This window comes from Harmonia axyridis, chromosome 1 (assembly GCF_914767665.1).
Source record: "Harmonia axyridis chromosome 1, icHarAxyr1.1, whole genome shotgun sequence".
NCBI classification, from domain to species: domain Eukaryota; kingdom Metazoa; phylum Arthropoda; class Insecta; order Coleoptera; family Coccinellidae; genus Harmonia; species Harmonia axyridis.
Window position 1 is genome coordinate 1,859,001 of NC_059501.1, and position 17,707 is coordinate 1,876,707.

The window sequence follows — 17,707 nt, forward strand, 5'->3', positions numbered from 1 at the left end:
GAGAAAAAGCGCTACAAATCAATATTTCCTCGTTCAACGCGAAATATCTCTTCACGTGAAGAAAAAATATAAAATTATCAATGTAAAAATTTTAAAGACTAGACATCTCTTATCTCCTAATCTATAAGTGCTGTAAAAAAATCTTTATTGACATGCATATAATAATTTTATGTTCATCATGACGCACATACTGGTAATGATCTCAAATGGTACGCCACTGAGATATTTCAAGCTAAAAACCATTCTTTTATTCCTCATTCAATTTTTGACAAAATCTATCATAAAGGCTTTCGTGTTTCAATGCAAAAAAATAAACATTTGAATGCGTATTTTTCGTTTGTTCAATAAATTATCTATTATTAGATAATTCTTTATTATTCATCAAAGTTGGGATGTTTTATTTTTTGTATGAAAAAGCAGAAAAAATTTCATGATGAAGATGAAAATTTTTCGAATAATCCTAAATATTTTTCGCTTCTTGGGTCCTCCTTTTTTTGTGTACTCAAAAATATAAATAAAAAAAAATTATTGTTTATTTTATAATATTTATTATTCTAATATTTCAATTCGAAAAATGGTTGATATCTCAAAAAAATATAAAGAAATTATCAACTTCCAAAACTTTTTAATGTGATCTTCTTGAGCACACTTTAATGGGGTGTCTCCCAGAATATCCTGGAAAATCAATAACACCCTATTTTTGACATCTTTCAACAAACAACAGCCATCAGTGTTAAGTGTTATCCAAAATAGAATAATTTCTATTGAAACAAAATATTCATCATGTTTATGACTTTTACTTTCTTATATTGTATAGTTTTTCAGAAATATTATGTTTTATTTAAATCAATTTTGTAAACCATACATGGTTTTTGTGCAAAAATTTAAGACCCTAGCTTTTATAGTTTTCAAAAAAGCTCTACATGTCATCATGTTTTCATTTGATTTACTGTAAATTAATTAAAAAAAGGAACTAAGATATGTAATTATTTATTTTTGTTTTTTATTTCGACTCCTACATCTACCTCAAATACCTCTCAGAAATTCTGAGCATGTTTAGGATTTCCTACCACGGGCGTAGCCAGGGGGGGGGTTTTGGGGGTTCAAACCCCCCCCCCCCCCCCCGAAAAGTTTAAGATGTCGAAATTTATTAATCTTTTTCTTCTTTTATTCTCGTTTACTTCTATGAAAAAAATTCTTATTTCTGCCATTAGCCTTTCTTTTTTTCAAAACCCCCCCACGAAACTGAAATCTGGCTACGCCCGTGTTTCCTACCTTGAGCTTTAATGCCCTCAGGCATAGCACTATTAATAAAAGGCATAAAAAAATCTTATGCATAAATAAAATAAATTCAAGGCTCATTATATCAAAAATTTAATAAATAAAAAAAGTCTACATAAAACATTACAGGCAAAAGTATACTAACATATCATCACTTGGTTCTAATTCACTGATATAAAAAAAGACTGTTCTTGAATTCTCCAAACAATATTCAATGCTATAAATAAAAATATATGTCCTTAAAATACAGATCAATGAATACTGTAAATTACAACATGCATTGAAATTTACAAAATAAATATAATAATGATAGGAAATTGCCTAGATGTGCGGAATATTCCACCCAATCTGGAGAATTTTGAGTATGGTGAATTTTCAGTTTTCGGTTTTTTTTTTTTCAAAATCACTGAAAACCTGTTTGCATATGCATTATAATATGAATACCTAAAATAGTGTAAATAGAATACTTTCTATATTAACTTATGAATAGGCACTCAACAAATAATCATTATATAAATATATAGTTTGTTATGTATTGTGTTGAGGAAGCGAACAAACTCATATTTATATTTTAGTGGAACCGGTTTTAATTTTCCTAAGAACTCCTTTTTTTTTAAATCTAAGTTTAACACAAGACACCAAGAACTCATGTTGGAAGCACTGAGATTCTAAAAAGGTTTTTAAAAATGTTTTAAGTAAAAAAAAAAAGATTAGTAAATAGAGAAAAATTAGAGCAATAGGACAAATAGATTTTAATTTAAACTTAAGAAGTTTCGAAGTACCTGTTTAAACTTGTGAGAAAATAGCATCATCAAAATTCTGACAGATTTATTACCTAACAATTTTAATTTGAATTAATTAAACTTAAATATTTTAGGTTATAGTTTAAATTAATTGAATTAAAATAGTTTAGGTTTGGATTTAAATTAATTAAATTAATATAATTCAGATTTTAATTTAAAAATGGTAGATGGTATACTCAGGGAGATCTTTGGAAAATTATAGGTTTAAACATGAGATTTAAGTTGTAGAAGATGTAAATAAAGAATATACAAAATTTTTAAGGGATACCTTTGTTAGGACTGATGTAAAACTTTTAAAAAACGATTTCAGATAACTTTGTATGTTTGCCCACTTCCATTTTGATGTTTGTCATAGGAAAGTTACATATTTCAATGTTCAATATAAATATATGACAAAATCTATCTAAGTTACTCTGTAAACGATTAATATATAGGTACATAAATATGTCATAAATATTGAATGCTCCTTTTATATCTTCCACGCACACTGCCATATAATACTACTTTTTGGAATACAAATTCATTTTAAATCTGCAGACACATATCTTCTACAAATTAACTAACCACTTTCATTAAAATAGCCTTTTACTATTTACATTGAAATGGATACTTTTATGATATAATATCAATAATGAATGGAGGTTTTTTTTTTGTTAACCTTGTACACATGTTTAATTCACTGGTAAAATATAATATTCGATCTAATCACTCCTTCGTAGAGTTATTTTTTCAATATACATTATGGAAAAGTGAAAACGAAACAATATTTCGGGATATAATCAAGCACTAAAATAATCGATACGGTGGAAAACTATTTTATTGAAAATACGTCTGCATTGAAATGGGGTCATCCTAAATAATGAATTTCAACAATTTCAATTCCTGCAGAATGAATCGAAAGAAATTGTAGGAAAAAGATCACAATAAAGAACGAAATAATATCAAACACAAAACAGAAATATTTTCGATTATGGAATTATGGAAGACTGTTGCGTTTTCTCACTGAAATAAAAACTATAGGAGAATTCAGGAGGTTCGAACTACAACAATTTTTTCAAACACTGTCAGAATTAAAAATTATTGTAGCTCTACATGAATATCCTATATAAAAATTGTTATGTAAATTTTAAACGTATTTCGAAACTGTAATATTGTTAAAAGTAACACTGATATTTATTGCTTTGTTGGTATTACCTGAATCTGAACAATATATATTTTATATCAAAGAATGCGAGTCATGAACTTATTTTTCTATACTTCATTTTAAGCCACATCCAAACAATGATCATTTAGTATATCCTGCACATTTATATCGATTGATATCAAAATTTCCACAATGGAATCATACGATGTAAATTTTTTTCAAAAACCGTTCAATTTCAGTGTTTGAAAGTGCTCAGACCTCAAACTACAATGAAGTAAAATCGAAACTGCTACATACTGAAAAGAAAACATTTAAACCTAATATTTCAATACTGACCTCATTTCTAATGAATACTTTTTAGCAAAAAACGCAATGAAAAATTCACATATATAAGCATAAAATGTAAAAAAGAAAAATTAGAGAAATAAATAATATTGAGAATGATAAATAAGATAATAAAAAAAATGTCATAACGAAAAGACACAGATAAGTTACGAATATATAAGTTACGGTTCTCAAATGTAAATATATAAATACTGAAAAGAGCATATACACTGATTCTATAAACTACTGTTTAAAGCACTATGAATAGGATTTTTTGCAATGTAATCAGTGCAATCAATTGTCCTTGGAACAGGTGTGGTTAACCCTGTGATATGTTCCTAATAGCTAAGAATTACTACCTAAATAATATTCGAATATATACCCTTTCAGCTAGGCGTACGGAATGATATTCAATTCATTTTCAGGCAATTTATGGAAATCGTGCTCAGTAAACCGAGTGAATTTAAGAGTTAATTAGGTTTTAATCACAGGCAGATGTGCTGTCATCGAAGTTGAGCCACAAAAACAAATACTGGGTGCGATACAGGTTTGGCTTGAAAAAGAGCGAAACCAGTCTATCACTACTCACCTTTGATGGCAGCAAATTCAACTGTGTTCATCTTATGTTATCATTAGCGTCATTTTATCGTTTAGAATGCTTGTGGATTGTAATAGGGGCCAAAGAACACACAAATATTTTGAATTTTGTAGAATAGCTGTGGTCTTGTGAACAAACACATAAATGAGTATAAATAGTGCTTGAGGTATATTCATTTTGAGATTACGAATGAAAATAATGTCTCATTATGGCTCTTTTTATTTCACGACAACTGTTTAGTCATTACCGTAATACATATCTGCAGATGTATGGTATGACCAAACATTTGAACTGAAATAAATATAAATATAATGAAAGATATGATCGATTTCTGATATATTTAATTGTATAGCTGAAATCAAATATCGTTTATATCCATAATTTCAAAAAGAATTAAAGAAGACCAATAAACGGGAAACAAACAAAATCAAAAAGGATTAAGAACGGAACCAAGAGTTCAGACCGAAACACAGATGATGCAAGAATTTTGACAGAAAAAGAGGACATAAAACATATTATCCTATAAGAATAAAATGACAGGTATTCTATTTTAGTGGGTCTTTGACATGCTCCGATATGGATATACCATAAGGCAAGGAACAATGAGTGAGTTACAGTACCAAACGATAAAAATAGCAAACCCATTAAAAGAATGCTGCGATAATTCTGACAGAAAATGAGAACATAGTTGAGCAAAACCTTCGGAACCACTGATAATGATAATAAAACGAATAAGTAACGAATAAGAGTGAACAGCAAAACAATAAAAACATTAATAAAATCAGTACAATGTACAGATATTGTACTAATGTCGAGTTAATCTTATCGAGTGAGATAAACGAGTTGATTTTCATTAAAATTCTTGGGATGAAATATCATTTTCAATGCGATAAAAGAAGACCCAAAGGATAAAATTTAACAAGGGATACGGCCTTAACAGCAAACCCTTTAAAAGAATTCTGCAGTAATCAGCTGATGGCTTCATAAGCCATCAGCTTTCCACTTGTGGACACGGACCTCCCAAGTTCTCTAGAACACCATTAGTATAAATGAATTAACAAGACATACTTAGTGAACAGCCAATCCTTTGGATCCACAAATAATGATAATTAAACGACCAAATAATAATAATCACGGATAATGTATCAATGTAGTGTAAAACATTAAAATGGAGTTCCCTGTGTAAAATATCACTTGGAATGCAAGAAGAGAAGATCTGAATGTTAAAAAACGTCAACAGACTAAACAGGCGAACCCCTTAAAAAAAAGGCTACAGTTATTCTGGTAGAAGAAGAAACACTATTAGTATGAAAGAATCAAAAAATGATATAGAGTGATCATTCGAAAGCGCTCATATAAACAACAAACCTTCTGAAACAACCGAATATAGTTCCGGACGCCTTAACGTTACAAGAACGACACCGAAAGGGAAGAAAGGTATAAAAATTACTTTGGTCTTTATAAATACTTCAAATGGAATAATTACAATCGTTGTCGCCTCCTTCATTACTTGATTTGATCTTCGCTGGCGTTAGAATGGTCGGAGTTGTTGTTGACCTTGCCATCGTCCATCTTCTCCTTCTTGACGATGGTGATGTCCGGACAGTTGGCAAGCCCGGAGTTATCAGAGGCGGCCGTGCTGTTGCCGTAGTTCACCAACTGCTGGAAGTGGTGATTGTTGGGGTGGTCGGGGAGGATGGAATCGGCCTCGTCCTCTTCCATCTCCTCACCTTCAGACATCGCTGGATAGCTGGCAGCTCGTTGCGAGTTGTCTTCCAACTGGTGGTGCGGTGAGATGAGGAAAGTGGATAGGGTCTGCGGTGACAGGTTCAACTGTTCGGCCGCTCGGAACAAAGATACTTCCTTTCTCTTCAGCTTGACAAGAATCTCGCTGGGGGCGGGTTCGTTCCAGAAGTCTCTTGCTCTGGAACATAAGTATAGGTTAGGTTAGGCGCCAAGTGGTACTCAAAGTTGATTATTTTTTAAATTATCAAACATAACGAGGATTTGTTTAATTTGTCTGCTGATTATTGTGAACCAAGGAAAAAATAAGGTTATAAAATAACGAAAACTTACTACTCAACCCTATTATTATTATTATCATTTCACTGAATCGGGGTCGTTACGGCTCTGTTAGCCTGCCGGGAACTGCGACCTTTAGTTCTTAACCCTACCTATTCATACAAACCCAGGGAGGCCGTCGATACTGTTTACGAAACCGACGACAACCTTAGGAGCCTTGGCTATAACTTCGAGAGTATCCAGAACTGATTTTCCCATGCGAGTGGTTCATAGGCCAGTCAGCCCTGGACATTTGGACACTATATGTTTGACTGTTTCTACCTTCTTTTCACAGAGCCAGCAGATCTCATCTGCTGACCTACCCGTGTGGTACAAAAGGAATTTGCACCGACAGTGTGCTATCAGCAGTCTCACCATTACCCGAAGCTCACCTAGTGGAAGCTTTGGGAAATTTCTAGTATAGGTCGGCAAAAGCACAACAAATTTCTTTGACTGAGCAAGACCCGGAGTATTCCTCCAGAAGGTTTTCCTATTATCCCCTTCCCATTGTTGGACCACTATTATTATTATTTGAACTGCGGTCGTTGTGGCTTGGTAAGCCTTCCGGGAACTGCGACAATGCAGATCTTTTGTTCTCTACCCTACTCATTCATAGAAACCCAGGGAGGTCATCAATGACGTTAATAAAACTGACAACCTCCTTTGGGGCCTTGGCCGTTACCTCTCTGGTACCCAGGACCGGCTTCCCCATATGAATGGTTCTTAGGTCACCTAGCTCTGGACACTTGCATACCATGTGTTCAGCTGTTTCTGCTTCTGATCCACAGAGCCTGCAAATCTCATCTGCCGACTTTTCCACACGGTACAAATGATGTTTGTACCAACAGTGCCCCGTCAGCAGTCCCACCATCATCCGAAGCTCGGCTCGTTACAGCTTCAAGAGCTTTATGGCGTAGGTAGGTGAAATCATCACGAATTTCTTGGCCTGAGTAAGTCCAGGAGTGTATGTCCTATGTCCAGTGGGTTATCCTGTTATTCAACTCCTATTGCTGGACGGCTGCCTTATATTGGTCTTTTCCTAGCCCACAGAAAGGCTCAGATACAGCAGGTGTTAACCTTGATGCACTTTTTGCAAGTACATCGGCATTTTCGTTTCCTTCAACACCACAGTGCCCTGGTACCCATAGTAGAGTCACTTTATTGCCTCTGGCCAGTTGCCTTGAGGTGTTACGGCACTCCCAAGTTAACAGAGACCCCTGGCAGTACGATTCCAGGGATCTCAGCGTGGTCTGGCTGTCCGTGGTGATGTAGACATGCGCCCTCTTGAGGTTCATTTTGAGACACTCTTGAGCGCATACGTAAACAGCCAGTTAGATCACACTACCTTGTATTGGTATTTTCAAAGCCCTCAGATGCGCTCAGGACCAAAGGTGACCACCTTGATGCCCTTTCCCTAGGAAAGTAGGTTTTCACTCACAGTAGGTGGTACATACTTAAATGAAATCAGTGGAAAAACTCACTACCACCTCCCTTAACCTAAGAACCAGCAAACAAGACCTAAAGTCTTGGAAACAGAAAACGTAAGTAAAAAAGTAAAAGCGAATCGTGCAAACATTAATCTTCAGACCTTTAAATTCTTGTCCCCATTTGTACATACCTGTATGGGTGCTTCAAACAACCATACGAATCTCTATACCGTCCGTATAGAGTACCATAGGACACTCCAAGAAGCTCGGCGGCAACTTTCATCTCCAAGTTTTTCGTTTTGATCGCGTCCATCACCCTCTTCGTGAACGGCTCCTCCCAGAACTGCTGCCTTCTCTTGGTGCTCAGATAGTCGTTCATCTTGACAACATCGGACCATTCCTTCTCCAGGGTCGGCGTCAAAAACGACTGGCCGCTCGAGGTGGTCACGTTGGATGACGAATTGAGCTTCTTCTGGGACATCTCTTGCTTGACCTCATGCCTTGAATCGTTCAAGTCGGTGAACGAATCGTTGGATTCTTGAGGCTGGAATTGAAGACGTTCGTTAAGTTAATTATTCGAGTAATGGTCTAAGAGCCGGTGGACAAGAGACTCAAGTCGTAGTTTACATTTTTGAACAAGTTTTATACTTTCTATGTTTGCACTACCAATAAAGTTGGATATTAACAATATGAGGATCGCCTTACTAGACTCAAACCACCCATGTTCACACAAAATTTCAGTATTTCTTTAATTGCTTTACAGAGCTTCCACCTTAACATTATCCAAATGAAAAATATAATATAGCGATACATTCTGACAATCGACTGCAATCAAAGCATTAAGGTCACATATTATCCATAGACAGAGTTTCAGGAGAAAGAAAAAACCGAAATAGGAACACTCTGGAGGAATTTTCCTGGGCTGGACTATTCCTTAAAGTTTCTTGGAAAAATTAATACTACGAGATCTAAGAAGTACCTCCTCACTGAATTCTTTACAGGGCATTGTCGCTTCAGGAAGCACCTCATGAGAATGAGTCTAGCAGAAATTGAAGAGTTCATGCCCGCCACTCACGAAGCGTTTTTTCGAGCGTTTGGTAGCAAGCGTCGAAGAGATTCCAGTCAGACAGCTCGGGACGCGGCCGTACGACTGTAAATCAGAATATGAACTTGACTGCCCGACTGGAATCTCTTCGACGCTTGCTACCAAACGCTCGAAAAAACGATTCGTGAGTGGCGGGCATTAGATTCTGCACTAGCTAACGCAAAAAATGCTTTGGACGAGAGGCTTGCAGAAGTGAGGAAGTAACCTCCTTGAACAGCAGCGCTGGAGGTCATACTAGACTTGCCTCCCTTACATCTACATGTGAGGAAATGTAGCCTGCTCGAAGCAATAAGAATTTCCCTTAATGGAAAGCTCCTTCCTGGAAACTAGGTTGGACATATGAGGATACTGAATCAATTAGATTCAAACCTCCTCGCAAAACCATCGGATGTTATGCCAACCACCTACTATTTTGAAACGCCCTTTGAAACGGTTATAAATGACCGTCCTAGTCGTGAATCGTCTGGACAAAAAGTCATCCATATGGTTCACAGATGGATCAAAAACAGAGAAGGGCACCGGCATTGGGATATATGGACCTAAACTGAGGATCTCTAAAGCCCTGGGAAGTGAGCCCTCGATTCTACAGACCGAGATAATGGATGTTTATGTTTGCGCCCAGGAGTGTCTCAAAATGAACCTCAAGGGGGCGCATATCTACATCACCACGGAGCGCCAAACCACGCTGAGATCCCTGGAATCGTGTTGCCAGGGGTCTCTGCTGACTTGGGAGTGCCGTAACACCATAAAGCAACAGGCCAGAGGAAATAAGGTGATTCTACTATGGGTACCAGGGCACTGTGGGGTTGAAGGAAACGAAAAAGCCGATGAACTTACAAAAAGTTCATCAAGGTTAAGACCTGCTGGACCTGAGCCTTTCTGTGGGATAGGAAAAGACCAATATAAAGCTGCGTTCTAGCTATGGGAGTTGAACAGTAGGACAATCCACTGGACTACTCCTAGACTTGTTCAGGCAAAGAAATTCGTGAAGATGTCACCTACCTACGCCAAAAAGCTCCTGAAACTGTCGCGAGCCGAGCTTCGGGTGATGGTGGGACTGCTAACGGGGCACTGTCGGTACAAACATCATTTGTACCTTATGGGAAAGTCAGCAGACAAGATTTGCAGGCTCTGTGGATCGGAAGCAGAAACAGCCGAACACTTGATATGCAAGTGTCCGGAGCTGGCTGGCCTAAGAACCATTCAGATGGGTAAGCCGGTCCTGGATACCAGAGAGGTAACGGCCAAGGCCCCTAAGTAGGTTGTCAGTTTTATTAACGTCATTGACGACCTCCCTGGGTTTCTATGAATGAGTAGGGTAGAGAACAAAAGATCTGCATGGTCGCAGTTCCCAGAAGGCTTACCGAACCAAAACGACCCTATTTCAAATAATAATAGTAACCTCCTTGAAACTATCCCATGGATAAGGTTTTCCTTATCACCTTTTTCGTACCTGAATTCATTTGAATAACATTTCTAGAACCTTCAGTGTCTGAAAATGGGCATCTTATTCTCATATTGTTAATAACCAATATTTTTTGTGATAAAAACAATAATAAGAGTCATATTAAGGTTTGGATCTTCAAATACCTGCTGTAGTTCTTTCTTGACCTTGATGCGAGGTTCCTCCATGGTTTGCACCATGTCGCTGGCTTGTTCACCACCATCCCACACTGAACCATCCTGTTCACTGGTGGCATCGTTGGAATAATTATCATCGTGGTGGGATATCTTTGGTGGTGTCATGTAACCTGAAATCGTCCACGAAAATAAGGTTAGGATAGGTTAGAAACATAACATATCACATGAATAGTATTGAAGGGTGCATCAATAAGAGCAATAATTGTAATATTTCGAAATAATCTGTTAGTAGTACATATTCATTAATATCATCTTATTTCAATTGTTTTTTCATTTTATTTTTTTTATATTATTATTTTTTTTCTGAATGTATATAAAAACATTTTGATTTTTTTTTTGCCAAGGTTGGATCTCTATGGAATTTTGATCCATAACTAACCTAACCCGAAGACACAAGTATAAGCAAACTGCAAGATCGAGGATCCTTTGAACTTCATCACACGAAGATCGCAGCTACCCTAGCTGAAGAGACTGCCTAGATGTAGAAACTACGTAGAACAAAAGAAAAAGAAGTACAATTTCCAATAGTGTATCATACGATATTAATTACCTGTCTGGTTAATGTATCAGCAAAATGCCATCAACATAACCATTATCAGACAGAAGATCTCCACACTATAACGTAGGAATCATAATCGAAAGTAACCCAAGGAGAATGCATGTCATCGAGGGAGAATAGCGATATACCGGTTTCACCCTTATTAGGGATCATCAGTACCGCATTACTCTACCCAAGATGACAAACAAACGAAATAAGAGGCACCTTATTATTATATATTACATTATATATTTTCTTTCATTTCCAAATATCAGCCGTTTTATTTATTATATTTACGTAGAACAAATTACGATAAAAAAATTACCTGCATCGTAGTCGTCTAATGGAGGCCTGCCTCTCTTCTTCCTCAGAAAGGGCTCCGGACTCTCCTCCATGACCGTGGTCACCTGTGGCAGCGCGGCCTGTTGTATGCCATTGGAATCAGCGGTTTCCTTCGAAGAAGGCACCGGCTCCTCATCTTTCCAGGAAACCTCTGCCAAACCCTTTATTCTCAGATCCTCCGCCGTCTTCAGTAAAGTAGCCAAGTGACACTGCAATTAATAAAATAAAAAATGTAGAGTTTCACGGCCACTTCGTCACCCAGATTCGACGCCACTCGATGGGACGACGCCGAAGAAAGGGGCAATTCGTATCGAATAGAGGTGGGGGGAATTCGAACGGCCACCTCGTCTACCGGAACCACCACCAATCGATTTCAGAACAGAAATGGTTAGGTTAGGGGGAGGAAATCTACGAAAGCGGTTAGTGCGTGAAGGAAATTGATCTACTATACAATCTAGTGTCTAGTCTAGTGTTTCCTCTAGAGCATTTTGTTTCCGGTTCCTGATGACTTTGGTCAATAAACAGGAGGATGCTACGCAACGAAGCTGTTTAAAAAAGTATCACAATTACTTTAAAGTATCGAATAAAGTGTGACTTGGAAGTATTTGAGTTGCCTTTCGATAAATATCTGAGATATCTATCTATAGACAAGTGTCTGAGATATATTTCTAAAAGTATCTGAGATAGCTATCGAAAAGTATGTGAGATATCTGTAGAGAAGTATCTGACATAACAATCGGAAAGTATCTAACATAACTAACTTGATACCCAACAAAGTCTCACTTAATCAATCATGGATCTAAAAAGTATCTTGATGATTAAAAAGTAAAATAACTTATTTCCGCTTTATATATTTATTTTCACAACAATTGTTTCGTCATGATAACATGACTTCGTCAGGTGAGCATGGTCAGGTTACCATGCTCACCTGACGAAGTCATGTTATCATGACGAAACAATTGTTGTGAAAATAAATATATAAAGCGGAAATAAGTTATTTTACTTTTTAATCATCAAGATGAATTTCCGACAAGTAAAGACTGAGACAATCATACACTTAAAAAGTATCTTATCGAGCATTTGAAAAAAATTACTCAATATAAGTATTTGAATTCTATTTCTAAAACAGTACTAGATACTTGAAGTAATGCCAGATACTTCTTAAGAATGCGACTTTTTTCTCTAAATTTCTCTAGTTCTCTAAAGTATCTTCACTACGTTTTATACAGATGCAAATGGAATTTCTTGGCATCCAAGATCTTCCAATTCGATACCGTTGGATTCTTTCCTAGTCATTATGTTAGAGTTATTTTACAGAAAAAAAATTAAACTGAAAGCACAAAAGAATGAAAAAGAGTGAATAAATGAAAGTGAAAAAATAAATGGGAGTATGCAAGCAAGAAAAAACAGGTATTATAGGTAGAAGTTTGCGTATGAAGTTACATCGTATAGTTTACAATTCCATGGTTTCTTCAAGGTATAGTTTTCGAGATATGAATTCTTTTCAATGATTTTTATAGGTATAATATGCAGATTCTAAGTGAAAGAATATTAGGCCAATTGAAAAGTCCGCGGTCTGCTGCACAGATGGCGGGGCTAGTATCAAATCCATAGGATTTTTAGTTGGTACCAACCTTCAAACGATACGTGTCAAAATTTGACAGCAGTCCGACCATTAGTTTGTGAGATATTGCGTGGTGAGTGTAGCTGCTTTTGTTATTTGAAAAAATATGGAAGATAAAGAATTTCGTATGCTGATAAAATATTGCTTTTTGAAGGGAGAAAATACAATTGAAGCAAAATCTTTGCTTGATGAAGAGTTTCCGGGGTCTGCACCAGGAAAATCAACCATCATTGATTGGTATGCTTGGTTTAAACGTGGTGAAATGAGCATCGAAGACGGCGAACGCAGTGGACACCCAAAAGAGGGTGTTACCGACGAAAAAATAAAAAAGTTCACGAAATAATTTTGAATGACCGTAAAGTAAAGTTGATCGAGATATCAGACATTGTGACGATATCATCTGCACGTGTACATCATATCATTCACGAATATTTGTACATGAGAAAGTTGTGTGCAAAATGGGTGCCGAAACTGAGGCCTATTTTGAAGCGAAAGACTACAAAAATGGTATCGAAAAGTTGGAAGATCGCTATAATCGCTGTATCGCACTCAAAGGCAACTATGTTGAATAATAAAATCGAATTTTGTCAAAAAAAAAATGTGTTTTACTAATACTATGGAAAACCGGAGACTTTTCAATTGGCCTGTTATTTGCTCGAAAGATTCCAAAGGTCATCTTGAAGCCCGGTTATACCACCATTCGAAGCAAGTTAGGGATTCACGGCGGCCACCGCGTCTGCCAGATTTAACCCCGGTCGATTTTTTTCGGATCCGACGCTTCGGAACGTTCTGAATTTCGTCTTTTTCCGTAACGTGGGAAGCCTAGATAGAATATCGGGTCTAACGTTCTGTTCCAATACCAATTTGCCGGGTACTGAGTCAATTTATCATCGATTCGAATTAGCGTTGAATCATACCTGATGACGACGTGGATTTCTCCGTAATCAAGTTTTGATATCGGGCGATTTGCCGTTTCTAGAATTGCTATACGTGCCGGTTTTGAAAGCGTGCAATCGGACTCTATATTTATTCGTTTCAACCTCGACCGAACAAATTTTGGTTTACGGTTTCCGATGATAAAGGTTTTGGTATATCGTTGGAGGAAAAATGATTTTAAGTTCGCCTTGAATTTTTGACTTATTACAGCTTGGAATGTTTATATAGAAAAGATTGCTTAGATTTGAGAAAAACATCGATTAATGAAAGCTCGAAAGTGCAGTTACAAAACTTAAACCTTATACACAGTGTGAACATTCGAACTTGCTTATAGTAATACATAATAATGATTATGGAATAGTTAGAACCATAAAGTATAAATATAGTTAGAGGGAGTATATGCAATTTTCACATGTCCCCAACATGGTTAGATTACGTTGTTGGGTTGTGATATATTTTCGAATCCACAATTTTACTATATCGTTATATGAATGTATATTATATTGAATGAAATATATTTATTTGAGTGATTCCCGATTAAATATGCAAATTTGAATATTTGGAATCCGATATTTTTCCCAATTGTCGAATTTATAATAAGCAGAATATTTATTATTTTCTGTATCTACCTACTGAAATCCAAGGTTTGGCAACTTTTGTTGCCAAGTTGTTTGTTGCTTCAAGTCGTTTGACGCGCTTGAAGTTTGTTTTCTGAATTTCTGATATATTTACAAACGGTGACAATTTCAAGAATTTTTCATTAAAATTAATATAAAAACTTTAGATGTCCATAGGTTTTTTTCATTATTTCAACAATTGTTGTCTTAGCGGTTTCATCAAGAAAATTGGTGGAACATTGCTAAGTGAAACAAATTTTCTTGGTAACTGTCGAATTAACGAAAAACCTGTGAAAATTGAAAGGATTCATATTTATTTTTATCGAATCAATATCAGTTTTCATTGAGTGAGGACTGAATCCATTGAATATTTCAAGAAGTACTAGAATAGTTTTTCTTGGAAAGATTATAAAAGTTTATTGTTGGAAAATCTATTGCAATTATTTGGCAGTGATTGTTTAGCTTGAGAAAATACTCAATTTATTCTAAAGGCTGTTTTTCTACGATACAAAAAACTATTCAAATTTTTATTTCTCATTTTGTTTTTACGTTTACGAGAATGATATTCAAATTTTAGGAAATGTTTAAAAAGCTGCCAATTTTGAAAAATATCCATGCTTTTTTTTTAATTGGTTGCTCAGTTTTAACCGATAGGTAAAACATGATAAAAACATCAGAAATAATGGTAAGTAAAAATGCATTATACTTTTTCGATTATCGAGAATCATTTCAAACTCTATATGAAAAGGTTTCAGTATATAATAAAATAATTGCAAAAATTTTCAAGTATTTTCAATATCTGTGTTATTTTCTCTTTCCTTTAATCACAAAAGAATTTTATCTTATGAGTTAAGAAAGTGACGTAGCATTTTGATGCTTAGAGAAATATTAAAAACATAAGAGGCAAAGAAAAACATCCATGAATAAATACAATCAAAGAAAGGTTGACTTTCCAATTCTATTTTTTTCTACCAACGAAAAGCATTTCGAAACTCATAGAAATTTTCATGAGAACTTTAAATTTCTCTCGGTAAATTATCATTTTCGATCAATTTCCCAAATCTGTATTATTTTTGTACACAAAGTTTCAAGTGGAATTAAAACCGAATAAAAGAAATAACAACTGTGTGTGCAACGAAACAGCAAAAAAGAAACAAAACATATGAAAAACCTACAAGTTAAAGGTTTCTAATGAAAAAGCAATACATGCACTCAAAGAGACATTGACTGTTATTCAAATTCTTCATGTTATCAAGAAGTATTCGAAATTTTCAGTAAATGATCGTTTTCAGATATTCTGTATTGTCTTTTTCCTTTCAGTGATTTCACAAGGATTTTAAGGTATGAACGAGCTAGGAAAAATAAAAAAGGAAAATAGCATAAAAGATAACAAGGTAACCACCGAAACATTTACATAGAATTCAATGGATTCAGTCCGTACTTGATGGAAATTCATATTGATTTGATAAAAATAAATAGAAGCACTTTTGAATTTCCACAGATTTAAATTTTTTCCGACAGTTATCGTTTCGCCGTCCAAGCGGCATCATCGAGATCACATTGCAATGTGACCTTGCAATCTTCGTCAAGTTCACATTGCAATGTGACCTTGGAATCTTCATCAAGGTCACATTGCGATGTGACGGAAAATCAATCGTCAGAAAAAAATTTAAAATCTGTGGAAATTAAAGAGTACTTCTATTTATTTTCATCAAATATACATAGAACATAAAAATCATGAAAAACAAAAAGACAAAAATTGCCTCCAAGCAACAAAATTAAATCAAGAAAAAAAAAACTCAATTTCCAATAACATCTCCCGGGCTCCCTTTTTGAATAAAGCCGATAGAGCGACAGAGACAGAGCGTAGGAAAAATCAATATCGAAGCCTCGCGGCCCTCGAAAATTTCCCCAAAGAAAAACGACACAGACGGGGTGAGAGAAAAAAAAGAGGAAGAGGAAAAGACGATCGTTTCGACGACGGAATTTCCAAGTTTTCCCGGAAAACACTCATATACGCTCTCGCACACACACACACACACATATATATATATATATAGGAAACCCCCGACCTATCGATTTTCGAGCCAGTTCGATTCAAGACGCGGGCGGAGGTGAGGGGGTGAACACCCAGAGGCGGGGTGGTGGTCGGGTTTCGAAATTGGACTTCGAGCGCGAGGGGTAGAGAGGGGGGAGGGTTTCGAAGGTATTTCGGAAGGGGCGCAGCCTGCTGGCAGCACGAGACGACCTTTTCGAAATTGCCACCCTCTCGCCCCTTCACCATCGGTAGAGGCGGGGGGGCAGGGGTGTAAAGATGGCGGCTTTGGGATTTGCATCGATTTTTGGTTTATCTATTATACAAGGCGAGCTGCAAATGTCGGGCGATATTTTATAGGGGGACGCTTATTTAAGAGTGGCCCGGCGATAGTAATCGGTTTTTCATAAATTATTTTCGAAAGGAATATATTGATCAATTCGAATTTTGGATATTATTTGTGGAATCCAAGGCGAGTTATTTGAATTTACCACTTTGATTATTGAGATTTCGCTAAGGGTAGTTTTTGAAAGATGAATAACCCTTTTTTGGTCATATGTTTTCGTCATAATTTCTTTAAGGGAAAATCATATTTTCGAAAACATTTTCTTGAAAAAAAGTTGTATTGAGGATTGCTCAAAAAATTAACCCTTTCCGAGTAATTCCAGATCAAATAATTCACGGCTTGACTTGATATTCAAGCTACTTGATTTGATTTCAAGCTACTTGACTTGATTTCAAGCTACTCTACTTGAGCTTGGCTTGAAATCAACTCAAGTAGTCGTTTTTCAATATCGAGTCAAGTATTTATTTTTATTCTTCAAGTACTTCAAGTCTTAACCTTGAAAAACTACTATTTAAGTTGATTTCAAGTCAAGCTCAAGGCAAGTAGCTTGAAATCAAGCCATGTAGGTTGAATATCAAGTAAAGCCTTGAATCCCTATACATATATGTATATTCTTCAATACATCAACAATACATCTATTATATGAAGGACGGAAACCCTCCTTTTTTCGCATAGAGACAGTTGATTACCTTTAATCAAGAAAGAACTACAAAGAATATTATCTTATTTTTTTGTTTTTTTTAAATATATAACCAATTAGATCAAAAAACTACTCTCAGTGAATCTGAAGAATCCAAATAATATCCAAAATTAAAAACGCTTATGTTACTTCTTTCCAGAGTTATTTATGAAAAACGGATTATCGTTAGGCTTCTTCTAAGGGTT

At 35.8% G+C, this 17,707-nt stretch overlaps 1 protein-coding gene across 1 annotated transcript in view; it reads right to left on the bottom strand.

The window, feature by feature from the left end:
- Window positions 1-1,358: 1,358 nt before the first annotated feature.
- Window positions 1,359-17,707, bottom strand: part of LOC123671584 (protein tramtrack, beta isoform-like) — a 46,408-nt gene continuing 30,059 nt past the window's right edge. Inside the window, exons 2-5 of the mRNA XM_045605509.1 lie at window positions 11,248-11,473; window positions 10,334-10,494; window positions 7,830-8,182; window positions 1,359-6,074 (exon numbers count right to left, since the gene is read on the bottom strand). Of these exons, the coding sequence (XP_045461465.1) occupies window positions 5,657-6,074; window positions 7,830-8,182; window positions 10,334-10,494; window positions 11,248-11,473 (1,158 nt within the window). The 3' untranslated portion in view covers window positions 1,359-5,656. The remainder of the gene's footprint in view (window positions 6,075-7,829; window positions 8,183-10,333; window positions 10,495-11,247; window positions 11,474-17,707) is intronic.